This window comes from Beta vulgaris, chromosome 7, assembly GCF_026745355.1.
Source record: "Beta vulgaris subsp. vulgaris cultivar EL10 chromosome 7, EL10.2, whole genome shotgun sequence".
In the NCBI taxonomy this organism is placed as follows: Eukaryota; Viridiplantae; Streptophyta; class Magnoliopsida; order Caryophyllales; family Amaranthaceae; genus Beta; species Beta vulgaris.
The window spans coordinates 51,186,967-51,208,829 of record NC_079208.1 but is presented as its reverse complement, the minus strand read 5'-3'; the positions used below and the strand labels follow the sequence as shown (position 1 = coordinate 51,208,829).

General features: G+C 40.1%; 1 protein-coding gene across 1 annotated transcript; it reads right to left on the bottom strand.

Moving 5' to 3' along the window:
- Positions 1-17,909: 17,909 nt before the first annotated feature.
- On the bottom strand, positions 17,910-19,385 carry LOC125492034 (uncharacterized). The gene is made up of 4 exons (XM_057390862.1): positions 19,277-19,385; positions 19,161-19,230; positions 18,088-19,032; positions 17,910-17,994 (listed from the first exon to the last, which is right to left on the bottom strand). The coding sequence occupies exons 1-4, from the start codon at positions 19,383-19,385 to the stop codon at positions 17,910-17,912; spliced, it is 1,209 nt and encodes a 402-aa protein (XP_057246845.1).
- Between the last annotated feature and the right edge of the window lie 2,478 nt (positions 19,386-21,863).

The window sequence follows — 21,863 nt, the reverse complement described above, 5'->3', positions numbered from 1 at the left end:
ATGCTAAGAAGTATGTACAAAAATGCGAAAGTGCCAGAAACAGCAGGCATGACACATCAGCCAGCTGAGATATTGCACCCACCTTACACCCTGGCCTTTCATGAGGTGGGGCATGGACATTGTGGGAAAACTACCGTAGCTCCAGGACAAAAAGTTTTCATGCTAGCACTCACGGACTACTTCTCCAAATGGATCGAAGCTGGGGCATTCCAGCAGGTGAGAGATAAAGAAGTAATATCCTTTTTGCATGCTAACGTTATCTGCAGATTCGGGGTACCTAGCGAAATCATTTTTGATAACGGATCACAATTCATAAGTGACAAGTGTTTATGCCAAATTCTGATCAGGCAGAACTTAGCTGAGGATCTACAGCTAATGGAGATACGGCTACAAACAACAAAAGATACTAGCTACGAAAAGAGAATGCAAAGCAAAGGCAAAGACACCAAGAAATGGTGACGCGAAAAACCCCAGGAAGAGGGTAAAAATCGCGGGTGGAATTGAGTCCACCAATCCACTATTCGAGAAGATTACAACTTACAGTTAGCAGCTAGCAGCTTAGAGCTTGTACTAAATACACTTGAGAATATTGTAAATGTAGAAGAGAGAAAGAATGTAAGGGAATGTAATGTGAAGACTTGTGTTGTACAGAGTGTTATTCCCTTCTATTTATACTAATACAAATGTGTAACGTTACTCCTTATTTGAACGTTGCATAACTAACTTCCCTACGAAAGTGCCACAACTCCTAGAATCTAGGGAGATCTCTTCTTCAGCTGGTTAACCACTTCCTCCTATTTCTTTGGCGTAACGCTACTTGTTTTGACTTGGCCTTGATCAGTATCCAATGCTCTTTCAACTGAATTTATTCAACTCCCTTCGTCTCTGCTTGCTGTAGCTGCTACCTGATAATCCCTAGCTGGGACAGATGCATAACCTGCAGGTTCAGCTTAGGAAATTTTTAGGACATAACAATTGCCCCTAACTTGTGATGCCAACCTAGGCGTAGCTGAGTTAAAATCGCAAGTTACCAATCAAAAACAAACTGTTAGCAAAAGAATTAAGATTTAAACAAACTTGTATTTCTTAAAATTTTATCTCTTAATCTGAGGAATTAAAACGTGTGAAGATAACAAACTTTTACTCTAGGAGATAAATTCCTTTAATCCGCTAAAAGATAATTTTCTTGGGAAGAGAAAAAATTCATCAGATAATGATTACTTATCAACAGCTAAAAGATAATTTTTCACGCATTAATAAATTTTTATCCGTTAGCCCAAACTACCGTTGAGCTACCAGTATTTAAAGGACTCCTCCTCTTTTCCTGAACTTCACTTTATTTTCTAGCGACTTCATCTCCTTCTCAGGTAAAGCTTCTTTCTCTTTCTTTCTTCCTCAAGAACTCTGTAGATTTTTTCTTCTTTCCTAATGGGTAGAGCCATAGATGACGTTGCTTCGTCTGTTACTGAGAGAGATCTTGAGGTGCTTAAAGTTCTGGGGGGCTTCCCTGAAAATGCTCAGATTATCCTCCCTACTCCCACATGCAGGCCCGAAACTTGCCCTGAAGATTACATTTGCTATTACGAGCACCCTTTTTACCTAGGATACAACTACACCTTTTCCCCCCTCACTAGATCTTTCATGGAAGTCTTGCACCTTTCTCCTGGCCAGCTGATGCCAGCTTTTTGGAAAACCTGTTTAACCTTAGAAGCCCTAACTAAGACATGGCATAATCCTTTCTCTCTAAACGAACTACTGACTGCCTATAGCGTTAGAAAATCGGGCAAGGGTTTCATCACTTTTAGGGCTAAGGCTCCCTTCCCCCCATTAATAGAAGGTACAATTGCATCAGACTCTATTTGGAAGACTAGGTATTTCTTTGTAGTGAAAGATTCGCTGGGCGAAGCTGGGGGCCCTCTAGTTGGGGGTTGGTCTACAAAGGTACCTAACTGTCCAATTTGTGCTTTGTTTCTAAAAATGAATTAACTAGGTTCTTACCTTGTTTCTCTGCAGGTCTTGGCCCTATTATCTCCCAGATTCCTGAACAAGCTGAGAGGCTACAGGACTTGCTTAACTTTCCTATCGAGGAACGCACCTTCACGCTCCTGCTGAAGTTTTACCTCTGGATTCTAAGGCTTCTTCTCGCACCAATTCAATGTCGACAGGTAATTTGATTTTTGGTGAAGGTTTTACTTTGCTCATTCTTGGATATTAGGCTAACTAGGTTTTCCTCATCCATGCAGCTCCAGCAAGGTCTAGAATTTGTCGACGAAGATGCTATGGATAGGCTGAAGAATAGGAAGAGATCAGCAGCCTCTTCTGGGCAGACTCAGTTGAGAGGGTTCCTCGCAAGCACCTTCGCTCATCTACCATCCCAACCACCATTGACATCACGACGGATTCTCCTAGGATGAAGTCCTCGTGAGCTTTCCTGCGATTTTCTAGCTGAAGAAGGTCTAGAAGGTGGGATCTGGCCTGCAGCTGACAAGCTCGTATTCCCAGCTGCACAAAAGAGGTTAAAGGGACAGGACCCTGAGGTCATCCTGAATCATGCTTCAGCTATCCCTGCAGGTTAGTAACGTTTTTGACCTACTTTAGATTAAGAAAATGATACTGCCGTTATACTTATGATTTTCATTGCCTCGCCAGCTTTCCCAGAGCTGCATAGCTGCCAGGGACAGCTTGCGGACTGTCGCTACCCTTCAGGATAAGGTGGCTCGTCTGCAAAAGGACAATTTGAGCCACCAAGCTAAGCTAGAGAGGGAGAAACAGTCTCGGCTGGATGCTGAGAGCAAGTTAGCTGCTGAGCAAAAATTAATGGAGAAAGAGAGGCAAGAAAAAGATGAAAAGATAGCTGAGCGGAGAAAGAAAATGCGCGCCTGAACACAGTTGTCAGAGATGCTGAGAAGAGTTTTAGATGTTCAGCTGAAGCAAAAATTATTGAAACTGCGAAGCTGGCTACCTGATAAAATTCAAGAAGCTGGACGACAAGGGTATCAACTTTTATATCGACAGTTCCTCAAGCTGGACTCGATGGCTGCCTTGGAGGCCCTAGCTACTGGTGGGAAGGCAGATGACTCAGAACAATCTACAGCTGGATCTCCTCCACTGCTTAACCAGCCAGAGGGTGCCGCTCCAGCTAGCAAAGACGAAACTGTTGGTGATGATGCCAGCGTAGCTTCCTAGTTTCTTTAGTACTTTATCAGCTTTCTTTCTGGAAATTTTAGTTTTAATTAGCTTTGGATACTTTTACCATTGCCTACGGGGGCAATGCGTTTTTGTAAGAACATATTTCCTTTTAGTAATTTAATCGTTTGAACTTATGCTTTGGCCTTTTGATCTTAGCTATTGATACTTTGATAAATACTTAAGTTACATGCATGCTTTTTGATCTTAGATATTAGAACAACCTATTTACCTGGGGTAAGTGTTGTTCAACTCAGGTTGGGCCCGTTTTCTTGGTGCTACGACCATTCAGCTAAGTTTGGGTGAACTAACCCTTAGCTGCTTGATGCTGGTGCTACGACCTTGTAGCTGAATCTCGAAATTCCAGCTACCCACCTGGGTGCTGCAACCCCTTGCGTTTACCTGCGTATGAAGTGGACTTTAGATGGCTTGCTGCTACAGCATAAAATACTTAAGCTGTTAGACAAATTAATTGTTGTTTACCTGGTGGACCAATGCTTTCAAAGCAATGGTTGCCTTTAAAGATTCTGGCGTCTTTGGCCCGGTGGTAACCTGGTTGATGCCCCAGGTCAGAAATGATAAGCTTAAGGTGAGAAGCGTTCCAGCTTCTAGGTACTGCTTTTCCATCTTAGTAGTTAAGCGATAAGCTCCCTTTCCAACTACTTGATCGATTAGATAGGGGCCTTCCCAGCTGATTCCTAATTTACCTGCATTGACCTCTTGGGTATTCTGAAAAACTTTCCTTAGAACCCAATCTCCTACCTTGAATACTTTAGCTTTGACATTCTTGTTGAAGCTACGAGCCACTATTTGTTGTTGTGCAGCCATTCGTATTAATGCACTATCTCTTAACTCTTCGATGGAATCTAGGTCGTAGCTAAGTCCTTGTCGTTGGCTTCAGGAGTCATCAATCGCCATATCTAGCTGTAGGGACAGCTACTTCCGCAGGTAGCACCGCCTCGCATCCATACACAAGTGAAAAAGGAGTTCTTCCTGTGGCGCCTCTTGGTGTTGTTCTGTTTGCCCACAGCACCTTAGGTAGCTCTTCTACCCATCTTCCCTTCTTAGTTTTAGGCGCCTCTTAATGCCATTGATAATTACTTTATTGCTGGACTCAGCTTGTCCGTTAGCTTGCGGATATCTAGGTGTGGAAGTTATCAAGCTGATGTTCCATTCGTGACAGAATTGCCTTGTCTTGTCACTTATGAATTGTGATCCGTTATCACAAATGATTTCGCTAGGTACCCCGAATCTGCAGATAATGTTAGTATGCAAAAAGGATATTACTTCTTTATCTCTCACCTGCTGGAATGCCCCAGCTTCGATCCATTTGGAGAAGTAGTCCGTGAGTGCTAGCAAAACTTTTTGCCCTGGAGCTACAGGTAATTTCCCCACAAATGTCCATGCCCCACCTCATGAAAGGCCAGGGTGTTAAGGTGGGGTGCAATATCTCAGCTGGCTGATGTGTCATGCCTGCGTGTTTCTGGCAGCTTTCGCATTTTTGCACATACTTCTTAGCATCAGCACGCATGGTTGGCCAATAATACCCGTATGCTAGGATTTTGTTTGATAAGCTTCTTCCAGCTGCATGAGACCCGCATTCCCTTCATGGAACTCCTTGAGTTGGGCTCCCACTGGTCTTTCTCCAAGCATCTTTGTAATAGATCGTAGCTGGCGCAAGCTCTTTTGAATAGAGTGCCAGAAATAACATGATATCTTGTGGCTTTCATTCGCAGCTTCCTAGCTTCCAGCTTGTCCTCTGGCAAGATGCCCCTCTCCAGAAAATCGATGATTGGCTGGGTCCAGCTAGTGCTTCCTGCCTGGCTGTCATCTGATTGCACAATGTTTACCTCTTTGCTGATAGCTGGCTCAGCTAGGTGGCTATAGGTATTGATTTGAAATCGCATTTTCTGAGTGCTGATCCGAGGTTAGCTAGGGCGTCGGCCTTGGTTTCTGGTCCCTTGGGATCTGTTTTATGCTGAACTCTTCGAATAACTTGGCTTTGTCTTTGGCTAGCTCCAGGTAAGAGGCCATTTTAGAATCTTTAGCTGCGTACTCTCCATTTACCTGGCTTACTATTAGCAACGAATCACTGAAGACACGCAAACTGTTAGCTTTTAAATCATGTGCTAGTATCATACCTGCGATTAAGGCCTCATATTCAGCTTCATTGTTGGTAGCTTTAAAATCGCAGCAGATAGCGCGTACTATCATGTCCCCTTGTGGCGACTTTAGCACTATACCTAGACCAGCCCCTCTGAAGTTTGAAGATCCATCCACATACAGCTGCCATGAGCCTGATTTACCTACTTTGTTAATGTGGCGCACTTCTTCCTCAGCGGTAGCTGCTAGGTCAGGGCTAAAGTCTGCCACAAAGTCAGCTAGGGCTTGCGATTTTATAGCTGTCCTGGGTAGATACCTAATGTCATGTGCACTCAGGGATATGGCCCATTTGGCCATTCTCCCTGAATGCTCAGGTTTTCGTAATACTGCTTTGATGGGGTAATTAGTCATAACATGAATGGGGTGAGACTCAAAATAATGCCTCAACTTACGAGATGCCATATATAAAGCTAACACTAACTTTTCAAGTGATGTGTACCTGGTTTCAGCATCCAACAAGGATTTGCTAACGTAATAAACTGGGAGTTGTTGATTTTCAGCTTCCCTGGCTAGTACCGCACTTACCGCTTTGCTGCTAACAGCTAGATACAGCTGGAGAGTCTCTCCTGTGGATGGCTTTGAAATAGGGGAGGTTGAGCCAGATAGGCCTTCAGATCCTGCAATGCAGCTTCATGCTCATCTGTCCAGTTGAATCCTTTATTCTTTTTTAGCACGTTGTAAAATAGGTGGCACTTGTCGGATGATCTGGATATGAATCTGTTCAACGCAGCTACCCTTCCTGTTAGCTTCTGGACCTCTTTCAGGTTCTGTGGTGACTGAATATTGATTAGTGCTTGCACTTGGCTGGGATTGGCTTCTATTCCTCGCTGGGTGACTATGTAGCCCAAGAACTTGCCTGCTGGGACACCGAAGGAGCACTTGCTAGGATTGAGTTTCATCCCATACTTCTTTAAGACTTCAAAGGTTTCCTGCAGGTGGTCCACATGATCCTCTCTTTCTTTGTTTTGACCAGCATGTCATCTATATAGACTTCCATCGTGTCCCCCAGCTGCTTCTCGAACATCTTGTTGACTAGCCGCTGGTAGGTGGCACCCGCATTTTTTAGCCCAAAGGGCATTACCTTTGTAGCAATAGATGCCTCTTTCAGTCATGAAGGCGGTCTTTTCTTGGTCTGCAGGATCCATTAGTATCTGATTGTAGCCTGAGTATGCATCTAGGAACGTTAGCCTTTCATGGCCAGCTGTAGCGTCCACCAATGCATCAATATGTGGCAGCGGGAATGGATCTTTGGGGCATGCCTTATTGAGATCTGTAAAATCGATGCACACCGCCATTTGCCATTTTTCTTTCCAACAACTACCACGTTAGCTAGCCAGTCGGGATATTTGACTTCTCGGATTTTGCCAGCTTTGAGTAGCTTGTCCACCTCCTCGTTGACTATCGTATTTCTTTCTGGAGCTGTTATTTCCCTAGGAACACTACAAGAGGGGGGGTGAATTGTAGGTGTAGAAATAAACGTAACTTTTTGCGGAAATTAAAACTTAAACGAATAAACAAGCTAAAGGAACACAAGGGATTTTTACGAGGAAAAACTTCTTGGGCCCAACAAGAAGAAACAACCTCGACCACTAGGGATTTTAAACTCAACACTTTCACTAATTAGGCCAAACAACTCTGTTACAACCTAATTCTAACTCGAGCCCTACCTTGAGTTCCTAAACTCAAGTTCCTGAACCACTGTTCCCTTAACAGCAGTTCCTCTCAACTTCACTCGAAGTTTTCTCACACATACAAGCTTCACTCAAAGCCTTTCTCTTACAGAACTTCACTCAAAGTTCCCTTACCCCAAAAACCAAAATACAATTGATCGAAATAAGCTTAGTGGAATTAGAGTAAGAAGGCAAAGAACAAATGGCTATTATGAGAGAATGAAGGCACTGACACTTAATAAGTTAAACTCACTTAATTACTTAGTCAGACACAATTTGGAACTTATCTAGACTTCTATATTTATAGTGTTAATCATGAAGAACGTGGGATTAATGTTGAGTACACGTTTTAATCCATTTACCCATGATGTTCCTTCCCCTAAGGAACACGTTTTACATCATGTCCCATGATCCCATGAACTATAAATGAACGTGGATAAAATGCAGCCATTACTCCTAAATAATAGGAGTTCCTTCAACATTATCCGAAAATCAGTTTTTATAAACTCTTTTTATCTTTAAATCTGAATTTCTAACTTTAAGAAAATAATATCTTTGAAATAAAATCTTTCTAACAACCGGATATTTATTTTCTTATTTTCCGAAAAATAAAATCTTTTCCAAAACAGATTTTCTTTTTAAAACTGATTTTATCATTTGAAATTAGAAATAACTAATTTCCTATAATCTAGGCATGACTTACTCCATTATCTTTTAACCGTTACACGCCTAAGTCTAGTTCCTTATATTAGTTCAGTTCCTTTAACATATTTATAAGTGCCACTGAGTTTGTTCCTTACCAAGGAACAAACGCTTCATTCTCAAATATTCTGCCACAGTTCCTTACCATTCTTTCTTTGTTCCTTTACATTGGAACTAGAAAATAAAACGCCTAGCTTCTATTATTCTTGATCCAATGCTTGCTCCAGTATCAACATAGAAACTTCTTTACTTAGCCTTTGAAATCCTCTCTTGACTTCTTCATTGACTTTGTATTCTCCCAGTTCCTTGCATTGATACCTTAGACACCATACACTTAAATAATTCATTAGTTCACTACTTAGTTTGTTCCTTTGTTTCTTTGTCATTATCAAAACTAGGGTTCAACAATTTCCCCCTTTTTGATGATGACAACAAAGGTACAAACTAAGGAAAATAACAAATAATATAAGTGAATGAAAATAAAAACATAAAGAAGAAAATGAAAAATAAAACACAATTATGAGTAACTGAAGTTTTGATTTTTCATTTACCTTAACCTATTTTTGATTTTTCATTTACCTTATCCATTTTTTTAATTTTTTTTTTCAACTTTTATTTTTTTAAGTTTATGTACAGTTTGTTCCTTAAATCCTTTTCCCCCTTTGTCATCCTCAAAAAGAATAGACTCTGCATGAATTGATGAATTGATTTAACACCTTAAGACCAATATGCAAGCACCATTAGTGGTTAAGTTAGAAAATCAAAGAGTAAACTTGCTCAAACATCAATCACATAATACTAGCCATTCCAAGGAAGAAATTATGCAAAGCATTTAGAAACATAGACAATATAGCAAAAGTCATTGATTATATAGCACTTGTTCCATAACAAAACAAAGAAAGAAAAGAAAAAGGAAGAAACAAAAGTTGTGTTCCTTGATGAAAGAAACAGGAACAACAAAACAACAAAAAGAAACTAAGAAAGGGAAGGGGAATGGTGTTCCTCTACAACTTCTTCTTCAACCACATCCTCTAATTTTTTCATCACCACCCCATGATTTAATTCAACCTGTTCCTTCAGCTCCTCCAAGTACGAGCCATAGGTCCATCTTCTTTTGCTGCGCAACCACGGTATCACTCAATTTCTTCATAAGACTTATCATAGTATCAGTTTTGGCATCCAAAGTCCAATGAAGATGATTGTAAAATTTTATCATATGTTGTGCAGGAAGGCAGACTTCATTAACCCAGTTAGTGTCATCCGGATTTTCCTGTTCCTTACCCTTGGAACTAGAGGCAGATGGGGGATGTTGTGAAGGAACTGGGAGGTTTGAGTGGAAGGCTCATCTGTTCCAGGAATGGAAACAGAAGGTGAAGGGTGATAAATGGGAGGAAGAAATGGTGGTGTGGGTGGAAGAGTTGTGGAGGTGGAAGCAAAAGGATTTGGTCCTTTTATTTCATCCTTCAACTGCTCAAAACTTGAAGGAACAGAGAAGGACGAAGGTGAAATGGAGGGTATTTTTGTGAAGGAACAGAGAGTTTGGGAGATGGTGGAGGTAGTGGTTCCTTGAGAGTGAGGGTACCTGTTCCTCATTATCCGAAAGGACTAAAGGAGAGTCCTCATTGGAAGGAACAGGAACAGGAGCAATTTTTCGACGAGTGCTCTTTCTCACTCTCAAAGGAACAGAGGGTTTAGGCTTAGTGGCAATGTGTTTGCGCCTCTTAGGTTTGTTCCTCCGGTTAGGAACAGGACAGGTTATCCAAATTACATCATTTCCTCTTCTAAATCTAGTTGGAGGCAGTTTTTCTTTTTCCTGAGGAACTGGAACCATTTTCCTTGAATGAGAACACCTTCTTGGACAGACAAGCCAAGTCCATTTAGGGTCTTCTCATTCAAGATGTTCCCTTGTTTGATCCTATGGTGGTCCAACCGTAAGTCTTACTTCAAAGTGATGAAGTAAAGAAGTTATAGGCACCGTACCCAATACACAATGTTTTCAATACAGTAGTTAAATGTTGAATGAAGAGGGAAGGGAAATTGATTTGTATGTGGTGGTCTAAGCAAAACATGTAACACATATCCAAGAGACCCACTTCATTCCTCTTTTCAGTTCGAGGAATGAGTGCTCTCCAAACCAAGTTAAACAGTACTTTGTGAAGGGGAGAGAGTAGGTTATGGTTAATTTTGTTTTGGCCAGCTGTTCCTCCAAAATATTCTAAGATTTTGTCTTGAGGAAAATTCGGAAAGGAAACAGTTCCTTTCCTTTTAAAATACAAATCAGTTCCTTTGCAAGGAACTTCCCATACTTTGCTTAAAGTTGCTTGATTAAACCTTATTTTCTTGCCTCTAACTTCAGTTGTGCAAGTTCCATTAGTATTAACAAAATTTGCACAAAACTCGTCCATAGCTAGAGGAACAAGAGCATTATTAAAGGCGAATTCAAACAAGAATTCCATGCCTTGTTCCTTTAGAATGGATTTAATTCTAGAAATTCAATTTTATTTCCCATTCTAAATCGACGCAAAAACCCAAGACATACCTAGATTCACTTCGTTCGACCCTTTTCTTGGAAGACGAAGAAACAGTTCCTTTGGAAGGAACAGGTGCAGTTTCTTCTTCTTCCCCCTGAGATTGTTCCGGGGTTTCTTCTTCATCATCTTCCCCAATCAATTTTCTTCTTCTCATGCTCCTTCTAGGAGATTCTAATTGCTGTTCCTCTATGGGGTTTTCTTGAATTATGTCGGTTTCAAGGGTTTTAGTTGGAGATGAAGAAATTTCCATTTTTGAAGTGTCGGTTGTTTTTGGTGTTGGAAAAGGTGAGTTTCTTGAAGTTTTTGCCATGATTTATGAAGGTTTGGAGGTTTTTATGGAGTATCAAAGGGTGTGATGAGGTTTCGGATTTGGTGAAGATGAAGCGTTTGAGAGGAACACGGTTTCTTAGATGAATTGAAGAAGGAAGTTTTGCATGTAATAGTAATTATGACACGCGGGAAAGAAATAAAGCAAAAGAAAATAAAAATAAAATAAAAGAAAGAAAACGAAAAGATAAAAAGAACCAAGATTTAATTAAACTGGTTCCCCTTAATTTTTGGGATTTTATCGGATTTTTCGGATTTTTATGAATTTTAATTTTTGAAAGAAAATAAATGCTAAGGAACTTGTGCTATAGGAACAACTAATGCTACATTCAATATCCTTCATACTATGCATGTTTCTTGACCTTAGGAACAGTAAGGGGAGTATTATGTGACATTTGTGAGTTGTTTAGTTTCTTTGACTTCATGGTTATGTTTTCAACATTCCAATTTGCAATGGTCTTAGGCAATTAAACACAATTATTTTTAGCACACAAAGTCACTCAAATTGATTCAAACATGGGGGAATTGACATAGGAACAATCACTTAATTTTTATTAAGCCTAACTCAAGCCTTAATTTCTCATATCTATCTCTTTGCAAAGGCTTAGTTAGGATATCAGCAATCTGATAATCAGTTTGACAAAACTCAAGTTTGATCAAACCTTTTTCGACATTTTCTCTTAAAAAGTGATGTCTAATATGTATATGCTTTACTCTAGAATGATGCACTGGATCTTTAGATATACTTATAGCACTTGTATTGTCACAATAAATAGGAACACATTCAAAGTTTATTCCATAGTCACTAAGTTGTTGTTTTATCCAAAGCATTTGAGAGCAACATGCAGCAGCAGCTACATATTCTGCTTCAGCAGTGGATAAAGCAACTGTGTTTTGTTTCTTGGTACTCCAAGAAACTAAACTATGACCAAGGAATTGTGCCATACCTGAGGTGCTTTTCCTATTAACAAGATCTCCAGCATAATCTGCATCTGCATATCCTTTTAGTTCGAATGTATCACTTCTTGGATAGTAGAGTCCAAGATCATCTGTTCCTTTAAGGTATCTAAGAATTCTCTTCACAGCAGTGAGGTGAGACTCCTTTGGATTTGCTTGAAATCTAGCACACAAACCAACACTGAAAGCTATGTCTGGACGACTAGCAGTTAGATACAAAAGTGAACCAATCATTCCTCTAAATTTTGTTTGATCAACACTTGTTCCTATGGAGTCTTCATCTAATCTAGTTGAAGTTCCCATAGGAGTGTGATTTATCTTTGAATTTTCGAGGCCATATTTCTTTAATAGTTCCTTTATGTATTTTTGTTGGTGAACAATTATACCTTTTTCAGTTTGTTTGATTTGTAGTCCAAGAAAGAAATTTAACTCTCCCATCATACTCATTTCAAATTCATTGCTCATGAGATTTGAGAATTCTTTGCACAATGTTTCATTAGTAGCTCCGAATATGATGTCATCAACATATATTTGAACAAGCAAAATATCAGTTCCTTTAGATTTTAGGAACAAGGTTTTATCAACCTTTCCTCTTTTAAAGTTATTTTCTAAAAGGAACTTAGATAATCTCTCATACCATGATCTAGGTGCTTGTTTTAACCCATAAAGAGCTTTATCAAGCTTGTAGACATGATTTGGGAGATTGTTATTTTCGAAACCAGGGGGTTGTTCAACATATACATCTTCGTTTAGATAGCCATTTAAAAATGCACACTTAACATCCATTTGATATAATTTAAATCCCATGTAAGCAGCAAATGCAATTAAGATTCTAATGGCTTCTAATCTAGCTACAGGAGCAAAGGTTTCTTCATAATCAATTCCTTCTTGTTGGTTATAACCTTTTACTACAAGTCTAGCTTTGTTTCTTACAATGGTTCCATATTCATCTAGTTTGTTTCTAAACACCCATTTTAAGCCAATTACTTTTTGTTGTTTAGATGAAGGAACTAGATGCCATACCTTGTTTCTTTCAAACTCATTTAATTCAGCTTGCATTGCAATAATCCAATCAGAGTCAGTTAAGGCTTCTTCATGATTTCTTGGTTCCATCATTGATAGGAACGCATGAAATGCACAAAAGTTCCTTAACTGAGATCTAGTTTGCGTACCTTTGGATATGTCGCTGATTATGAGTTCCACAGGATGTGACTTTTGTAATCTCCAAGGTTTTGGTTGAAACTCTCTTATAGGAACATGTTGTTCCTCATGAGTTCCTTGAGTGGATGAGGAACTCTGCTCAGTTGTTCCTCTGTTAGCCTCGGTGGACTCAGTTCCTCCATTTAGAGGAACAGGAGTATCTTCTCCTCCTTGAGGAACAGGAATGTCCTTAATCTCATCATTTTTGAATTCCTCGTTCCTTTCCTCTTTCACTTCTTCTTCTTCTTGTGAATCTGTGTTCCTTGACTAGGTTACGCTAACCCTATCTCATAGTCATCAACCTGTATGCTTGGATTATGTTTGTCAGATTCATCAAAGATTACATGAATCACTTTCTTCAACACACATAGTTCTCTTGTTATATACTCTATAAGCTTTACTATGTGAGGAGTATCCTAAAAATGTTGCTTCATCACTCCTTGCATCAAATTTTCCAAGATTATCTTTTCCATTATTATGCACATAACATTTGCATCCAAATGTTCTAAATAGGTGATGTTTGGTTTCTTTCCAAAGTAAAGTTCATAAGGAGTTTTATTAATGATAGGTCTCATCATGGCACGATTAATTATGTGACAAGCAGTATTAACAGCTTCAGCCCAAAAGTTCCTTGGAAGTTCACTAGCAATTAACATGGTTCTAGACATTTCCTCCAAAGTTCTATTTTTCCTTTCTACAACACCATTTTGTTGTGGTGTTCTAGGGGCAGAAAAATTATGATCTAGGCCATTATCTCTGCTTAGGTCATCAAATTTATAATTTTCGAATTCCTTGCCATGATCTGATCTAATGTGCATTATTTTATGTCCACTTAGGTTTTGAACTCTTTTAGCAAAGACAAGGAACTCATCATAAGTTTCATCTTTACTAGAGAGAAAAATAACCCAAGTGTACCTAGATTAGTCATCTACAATCACAAGTACATACTCTTTCCACTTCTGCTTTGAATTCTCATGGGTCCACATAAGTCCATATGAATTAACTCTAATGGTTTAGTGGTACTTACAATCGTTTTAGATTTGAAAGAGGATCTTACTTGTTTACCTCGTGCACATGCATCACAAACTTGATCAATATGAAATTTTATGATGGTAATCCTAAAACAAGGTCTTTTGATCTAAGTTTCTCAAGTAATGAAAAGCTAGCATGTCCTAGACGCTTGTGCCATAGAAGTGAATCATCTTCAATAACACTAAGACAAGTTAAATTGATTTGAGGAACAAGGTCTAGATCCACAATGTATGTGTTCCCTTTCCTTGTTCCTTCCACATAACCTTCTTAGTTTTAATGTTGATGATTAAGCATTTTTCTTATCAAATTTTACAGTATTTCCTTTGTCACAGAATTGAGAAATGCTTAATAGATTATGTTTTAGACCTTCAACTAAAAATACATTTTCAATGGAGTGTAATGGTGACTTACCGACCTTACCCATAGCAACAATGTTACCTTTCTTATTATCACCAAATGTTACACTGCCACCTTCATAGGTTGTGAGTGAGAGAAACTTCGTTTTGTCTCCTGTCATGTGCTTGGAACAACCACTATCGAGATACCAAGTGTTGTTCCCCCTCACTCCAACCTGCAAAAATCAACTAGTTGTTAGTTGAAGGAACCCCATCTTTCGTGGGTTCCTGTTCTTGACTAGGATTTGTTTTGACAACCCATTTTTTCTTACTTATTGTCACATTTTTCCCAATCATCTCAGATTTTAGTTGACATTGATTTATGTAATGACCTACCTTGCCACAATACATACAGAACTTATCACTAGGTAGATCAACATATTTCTTTGTCTTGTTCCTTTTCTTGTAGTTTTCAAAACCAAGACCTTCCTTCCTTTTGGTCTGTGGTTTCTCAATCCACTTAGGAACTTTCATGATTTTGCCTCTGTTCCTTGCGACAACCAGTTCCTTTTTAAGATTACAGATCTGTTCCTTTAAAAATTTTTCTCTTTATTTATTTTTTCAATCTCAGATCTGTATCCTTTCAAAGGGGTTGATCTTATATCAAAGGAACTCAGAACAGGGACAAATTCCTTCAAGTGTGAAATCTCTAAATTAATTAGATAATTTTCATTTTTCAAACTCTCATAACATTCTTTGATTTTTAAGTTTTTATCAAACAAATCAAAAAATCTAGTTTCGACATCAGTTCTCATTTTCTTAAGCCATTCTATGTGTTCCTTGCAAACCTTTAAGGCTTGTTCCGTTTGTTCACGTTTTTCACGTTCATCTCTACATTCAAGAATTGCATCATAAAGAAGATCATATATTTCAGTCCTAGTTTTACCATCTAGTTCTGACTCAAGTCCATGTTGACTTACCTCAATTTTTTCTTCATCTTCTTTTTCGTCGATGTTTGCCATAGGCAAAGGTTTGCTGTTTCTTCAGTTGGTTGTTCCTCTTCTTCTTCCGTCTCTGAATCTCCCCAAGCAGCTATCATAGCTTTGCGCACATTTGCCTTAGAGAAAGGTGCTTTTGATTCTTTGTTCCTTTCAGCAAAGCGTTCCTTGTTCCTTTCTTTGGTTTTGTCGTTTTCCCAAAGAGGACATTCTTTGATGAAGTGATCTGTACTTCCACATTTATGACAAGCAGCTTTGTTAGAAAATTTCTTAGTTTTACCTTTGAAGTTTCCATTCTTCATGTTCCTGTACATCTTTCGAAATTTTCGAACCATGAGGGCTGCTTCTTCTTCTTCAGAGTCCGAATCATCTTCATCATCTGCTTTGAGAGCAATTGATTTTGATTTGGAGCTTTCACCATATTCAGTATCAAGGTGAAGCTCATGAGTCATAAGTGACCCTGCCAGCTGTTCTAAGTTGAACTTAGTGAAGTCTTTTGTTTCTTGAAGAGCGTGACTTTAGCCATCCATCTGTCCTTAGGAAGACTCCTAAGAACCTTTCGAACCTGTTCCTCAGATGAAATAAACTTTCCAAGAGAAGCCAACTCATTTATAATGTTAGTAAAACGAGTAAACATGTCTCGGATGCTTTCTTTGGATTTCATGCAGAACAGTTCATATTGATTCATAAGTAAATCAATTTTCGATCTTTTAACTTCATTAGTTCCTTCGTGGGTTACTTCTAGTAAATCCCATATTTGCTTTGCGGATTTGCATCCCATGATCCTATTATGTTCATGGGGTCCAAGTCCACAATGCAATAGTTTAATAGCCATGGCATTTACTTCCATTTTTTCAAAATCAGATTTATCATAATCAGAGAGGGGTTTAAGAGTTACCTCATTTTTGTCATTTGTAGTTGTGACTTCGAAATCACCAACTTCAATGACTCTCCATACCTGATAGTTTTCAGCCTTGATGAATATCTCCATGCGGTTCTTCCAATAGTTGTAGTACTTCCCATTGAACATAGGAGGCCTTTGAGTGGAATAACCTTCTTCAAGTTTCTCGGTGGTATTCATTGTTCCTTGGATCTTTTCCTCAATAGGGTTTCCTATCTTACGTGAGTTCTAGCTCTGATACCAATTGTTATTTCCCTAGGAACACTACAAGAGGGGGGGTGAATTGTAGGTGTAGAAATAAACGTAACTTTTTGCGGAAATTAAAACTTAAACGAATAAACAAGCTAAAGGAACACAAGGGATTTTTACGAGGAAAAACTTCTTGGGCCCAACAAGAAGAAACAACCTCGACCACTAGGGATTTTAAACTCAACACTTTCACTAATTAGGCCAAACAACTCTGTTACAACCTAATTCTAACTCGAGCCCTACCTTGAGTTCCTAAACTCAAGTTCCTGAACCACTGTTCCCTTAACAGCAGTTCCTCTCAACTTCACTCGAAGTTTTCTCACACATACAAGCTTCACTCAAAGCCTTTCTCTTACAGAACTTCACTCAAAGTTCCCTTACCCCAAAAACCAAAATACAATTGATCGAAATAAGCTTAGTGGAATTAGAGTAAGAAGGCAAAGAACAAATGGCTATTATGAGAGAATGAAGGCACTGACACTTAATAAGTTAAACTCACTTAATTACTTAGTCAGACACAATTTGGAACTTATCTAGACTTCTATATTTATAGTGTTAATCATGAAGAACGTGGGATTAATGTTAGAGTACACGTTTTAATCCATTTACCCATGATGTTCCTTCCCCTAAGGAACACGTTTTACATCATGTCCCATGATCCCATGAACTATAAATGAACGTGGATAAAATGCAGCCATTACTCCTAAATAATAGGAGTTCCTTCACATTATCCGAAAATCAGTTTTTATAAACTCTTTTTATCTTTAAATCTGAATTTCTAATCTTTAAGAAAATAATATCTTTGAAATAAAATCTTTCTAACAACCGGATATTTATTTTTATTTTCCGAAAAATAATATCTTTTCCAAAACAGATTTTCTTTTTTTAAAACTGATTTTATCATTTGAAATTAGAAATAACTAATTTCCTATAATCTAGGCATGACTTACTCCATTATCTTTTAACCGTTACAAACAGCCTAAGTCTAGTTCCTTATATTAGTTCAGTTCCTTTAACATATTTACTAAGTGCCACTGAGTTTGTTCCTTACCAAGGAACAAACGCTTCATTCTCAAATATTCTGCCACAGTTCCTTACCATTCTTTCTTTGTTCCTTTACATTGGAACTAGAAAATAAAACGCCTAGCTTCTATTATTCTTGATCCAATGCTTGCTCCAGTATCAACATAGAAACTTCTTTACTTAGCCTTTGAAATCCTCTCTTGACTTCTTCATTGACTTTGTATTCTCCCAGTTCCTTGCATTGATACCTTAGACACCATACACTTAAATAATTCATTAGTTCACTACTTAGTTTGTTCCTTTGTTTCTTTGTCATTATCAAAACTAGGGTTCAACAGGAGCGAACTTCCTTCTTTTCTGCTTCACAGGCTTTGAGTTAGGATCGACGTTTAGCTTATGGGTGATGATGTCAGGCTCAATGCCTACCATATCTTCATGGCTCCACGCAAAACAGCTTACATTTTTCTTTAAGAATTCAATAATCCGCTGCTTTTCCTCAGCTGGCAGGGATGCCCCAATCTGCACGGTCTGCTCTGGCTTTGATGGGTCCAACGCCACTTCATCTACATCTTGATCTGTTGGCTTGGCTGGCGCTGGACCTTGCTGTAATTGCTAGATAGATTCCTTTTTTGCTTTTAGAGATATGCTATAGCATTCCCTAGCCAGCTTGCGATCGCCCCTGATTTCTTGCACTCCCCACTTGGTAGGGAACTTAATAGTCTGGTGATAGGTTGAAGGTACAGCTCGCATTTTGTGATCCATGGTGTCCCCATTATGATGTTGTATGCTGAGGGACAATCTACCACATTGAACCTGGTTTGGAGGTTGACTCCTTTTGCATAAGTGGGCAATACGATTTCTCCGAGCGTTGTAGCTGGCTCGCCATTGAACCCGAACAGAACGGTTGCTTTCCTGAGGATATCAGCTTCCTGCAGCCCCATGCTTTCTAGAGCACTTTTGAAAATGATATTAGCTGAGCTGCCATTGTCTATCAAGACTCGCTTCATGAGGCAATTGCTGACGGTGAGAGATACGACGAGGCCGTCATGATTATCGGCTTCCTCGTCTCCATCTTCTTCGTCGAAGCTGATGGTCATGCTTCTGAGCTTTTTCTCTTCAGCACTCCTCAGCGGGCTAGGTGCAATTTTGGAACCTTCTCGAGCAAATCTCTTGGCTGCAGAGTATGTTAGTCCACATATTTCCGAACCTCCAGAGATAGAATTAATTACCTTATCGTGCAGGGGCTCAGGTGGCGGATGAGGCTGTTGCTGGCTGGGGCCAGCTTTATCTTCTTGCTGCCCCTTCTTCCCCATCAAGTGCTCGAGATAGCCCTTCTTGAGCAGCCATGCCACCTCTTTTTTGAGAGCATTGCATTCTTCTGTTCGATGGCCATGGTCGCCATGGTAGCTACACCACTTGGTGGTGTCCTTCTCGCTGTCTGGTCTGTCGCTTTTGCGAGGCCACCTAACTGTGGTTCCCAGCTTTTCTAGTGCGTTTACTACGCCTCCTGCATCCACGTTAAAACAGTAGGAAGCAATGGAAGGGTAATCGTTGTTAGATGGTTTACCTGTGGCCTTGCTGGCTACGTTATTACTTTCGCGCTTCTGATATGGCTGATGGCGCCAATCAGTCTTCTTCTGGTTCTGGGATTTCCGATCGTAGCTAGGCTCGCTCACGTACCTGGATGCCTCGTCCTCCTCGACACGTATCTCAGCCATAGCTCTGGCCCTGACCTCTTCGAATGTACCACATGGGTACCTGGTCAATTCATAATACAATCTAGATTTATAGGTTAGTCCTCTCCTGAATGCCTCGATAGCTGTGGGAACATCCAGGTTCTTGACAGAGATCATTTCCTTGTTGAATCGATCCAGGTACTGCCTCACAGCTTCATTGGCTTTCTGGGTGATGCGATACAAGTCGCCGGTGTTTCTCTAGGACTCTGCTGCTTGCAAACTGCATATAAACTTGTTAATTAGAGCAGCAAAATTTTGGATGCTACCTGGCTTAAGACTTATCAGCCATTGTAAAGCGGGTCCAGATAGGGTAGCCCCGAAGGACTTGCACATGGTGGCTTCTAGCAGATGCTCAGGAATGGACAGAGTCCACATCTTCTGTTTATATTAAGCCACATGGTCATAGGGATCCGCAGCTCCATCATACAGCTTGTGAGGCTGGGTTACGTTGATCTTTTTGGGAATCCTGGCTCTTGCGATTTCTTCCACGAAGGGGGATTGGGCGTAGCCATCAGGAGATTCTTCAGCCACAGGGGTAGGTGCTCCAGGCAGCTTCGTCAGCATGCGAAGTATTTTCCTGTTCTGAGATTCTAGGAGCGCCATTTTCTTAGCTGCGGGATCAGCTTCATCTGCTTCATCGTCGGACCTAGCTGCTCCATCTTCACCTTCACTGGCCTCGGAATCTTCGAGATCAAGCACCTTAGGAATTACGTTCCGGATACGCTGTTTAGGAGTTTTGCTACTTTTGACAGAATCCAATTCTTTTCTGAGGCTGTCAATGGTCTGCTGGGCCTCAGATTGAGTGCGGTGAAGGTCCTCTTGAGCCTTCAGCAAAGCCGCTTTCATTGCTTCAGCAGAATCGTCAGCCATTTCAAAGTTGGGTTGAAGTGTTTCTTTTTTGGGATTTTGATGAGAGTTTAGCTGTAGAGCCCCACGGTGGGCGCCAAACTGTTTATGCCAAATTCTGATCAGGCAGAACTTAGCTGAGGATCTACAGCTAATGGAGATACGGCTACAAACAACAAACGATACTAGCTACGGAATTGAAAGAGAATGCAAAGCAAAGGCAAAGACACCAAGAAATGATGACGCGGAAAACCCCAGGAAGAGGGTAAAAACCGCGGGTGGAATTGAGTCCACCAATCCACTATTCGAGAAGATTACAACTTATAGTTAGCAGCTAGCAGCTTAGAGCTTGTACTAAATACACTTGAGAATATTGTAAATGTAGAAGAGAGAAAGAATGTAAGGGAATGTAATGTGAAGACTTGTGTTGTACAGAGTGTTATTCCCTTCTATTTATACTAATACAAATGTGTAACGTTACTCCTTATTTGAACGTTGCATAACTAACTTCCCTACGAAAGTGCCACAACTCCTAGAATCTAGGGAGATCTCTTCTTCAGCTGGTTAACCACTTCCTCCTATTTCTTTGGCGTAACGCTACTTGTTTTTGACTTGGCCTTGATCAGTATCCAATGCTCTTTCAACTGAATTTATTCAACTCCCTTCGTCTCTGCTTGCTGTAGCTGCTACCTGATAATCCCTAGCTGGGATAGATGCATAACCTGCAGGTTCAGCTTAGGAAATTTTTAGGACATAACAACAAGACAAGGCAATTCTGTCACGAATGGAACATCAACTTGATAACTTCCACACCTAGATACCCGCAAGCTAACGGACAAGCTGAGTCCAGCAATAAGGTAATTATCAATGGCATTAAAAGGCGCCTGAAAGCTAAGAAAGGAAAATGGGTAGAAGAACTACCTAAGGTGTTATGGGCAAACAGAACAACACCAAGAGGCGCCACAGGAACAACTCCTTTTCACTTGTGTATGGTGCAAGCGGTGCTACCTGCGGAAGTAGCTGTCCCTACAGCTAGATACGGATTGATGACTCCTGAAGCCAACGACAAGGAGCTTAGCTACGACCTAGATTCCATCGAAGAGTTAAGAGATAATGCATTAATACGAATGGCTGCACAAACAATAGTGGCTCGTAGCTTCAACAAGAATGTCAAAGCTAAAGTATTCAAGGTAGGAGATTGGGTTCTAAGGAAAGTTTTTCAGAATACCCAAGAGGTCAATGCGGGTAAGTTAGGGATCAGCTGGGAAGGCCCCTATCTAACCGATCAAGTAGTTGGAAAGGGAGCTTATCGCTTAACTACTAAAGATGGAAAAGCAGTACCTAGAAGCTGGAACGCTTCTCACCTTAAGCTATATCATTTCTGACCTGGGGCATCAACCAGGTTACCACCGGGCCAAAGACGCCAGAATCTTTAAAGGCAACCACTGCTTTGCACAAAGCATTGGTCCACCAGGTAAACGCAAGGGGTCGCAGCACCCAGGTGGGTAGCTGGAATTTCGAGATTCAGCTACAAGGTCGTAGCGCCAGCATCAAGCAGCTAAGGGTTAGTTCACCCAAACTTAGCTGAATGGTCGTAGCACCAAGGAAACGGGCCCAACCTAAGTTGAACAACACTTACCCCAGGTAAATAGGTTGTTCTAATATCTAAGAACAAAAAGCATGCATGTAACTTAAGTATTTATCAAAGTATCAATAGCTAAGATCAAAAGGCAAAAGCATAAGTTCAAACGATTAAATTGCCAAAAGGAAATATGTTCTTACAAAAACGCATTGCCCCCATAGGCAATGGTAAAAGTACCAAAGCTAATTAAAACTAAAATGTTCCAGAAAGAAAGCTGATAAAGTACTGAAGAAACTAAGAAGCTACGCTGGCATCATCACCAACAGTTTCATCCTTGCTAGCTGGAGCGGCACCCTCTGGCTGGTTGAGTAGTGGAGGAGATCCAGCTGTAGATTGTTCTGAATCATCTGCCTTGCCACCAGTAG

Bases quoted from the DNA above. Each gene is read 5' to 3' on its own strand.
- LOC125492034 (XM_057390862.1), bottom strand. From the start codon at position 19,385: ATGTGGACTCTGTCCATTCCTGAGCATCTGCTAGAAGCCACCATGTGC. The intron at 19,033-19,160 runs GTGAGGCAGTAC...TGAATTGACCAG, and splicing joins CCCAGAAAGCCAATGAAGCT to GTACCCATGTGGTACATTCG. The intron at 17,995-18,087 runs GTTCAATGTGGT...ACCTATCACCAG, and splicing joins GGAGTCAACCTCCAAACCAG to ACTATTAAGTTCCCTACCAA.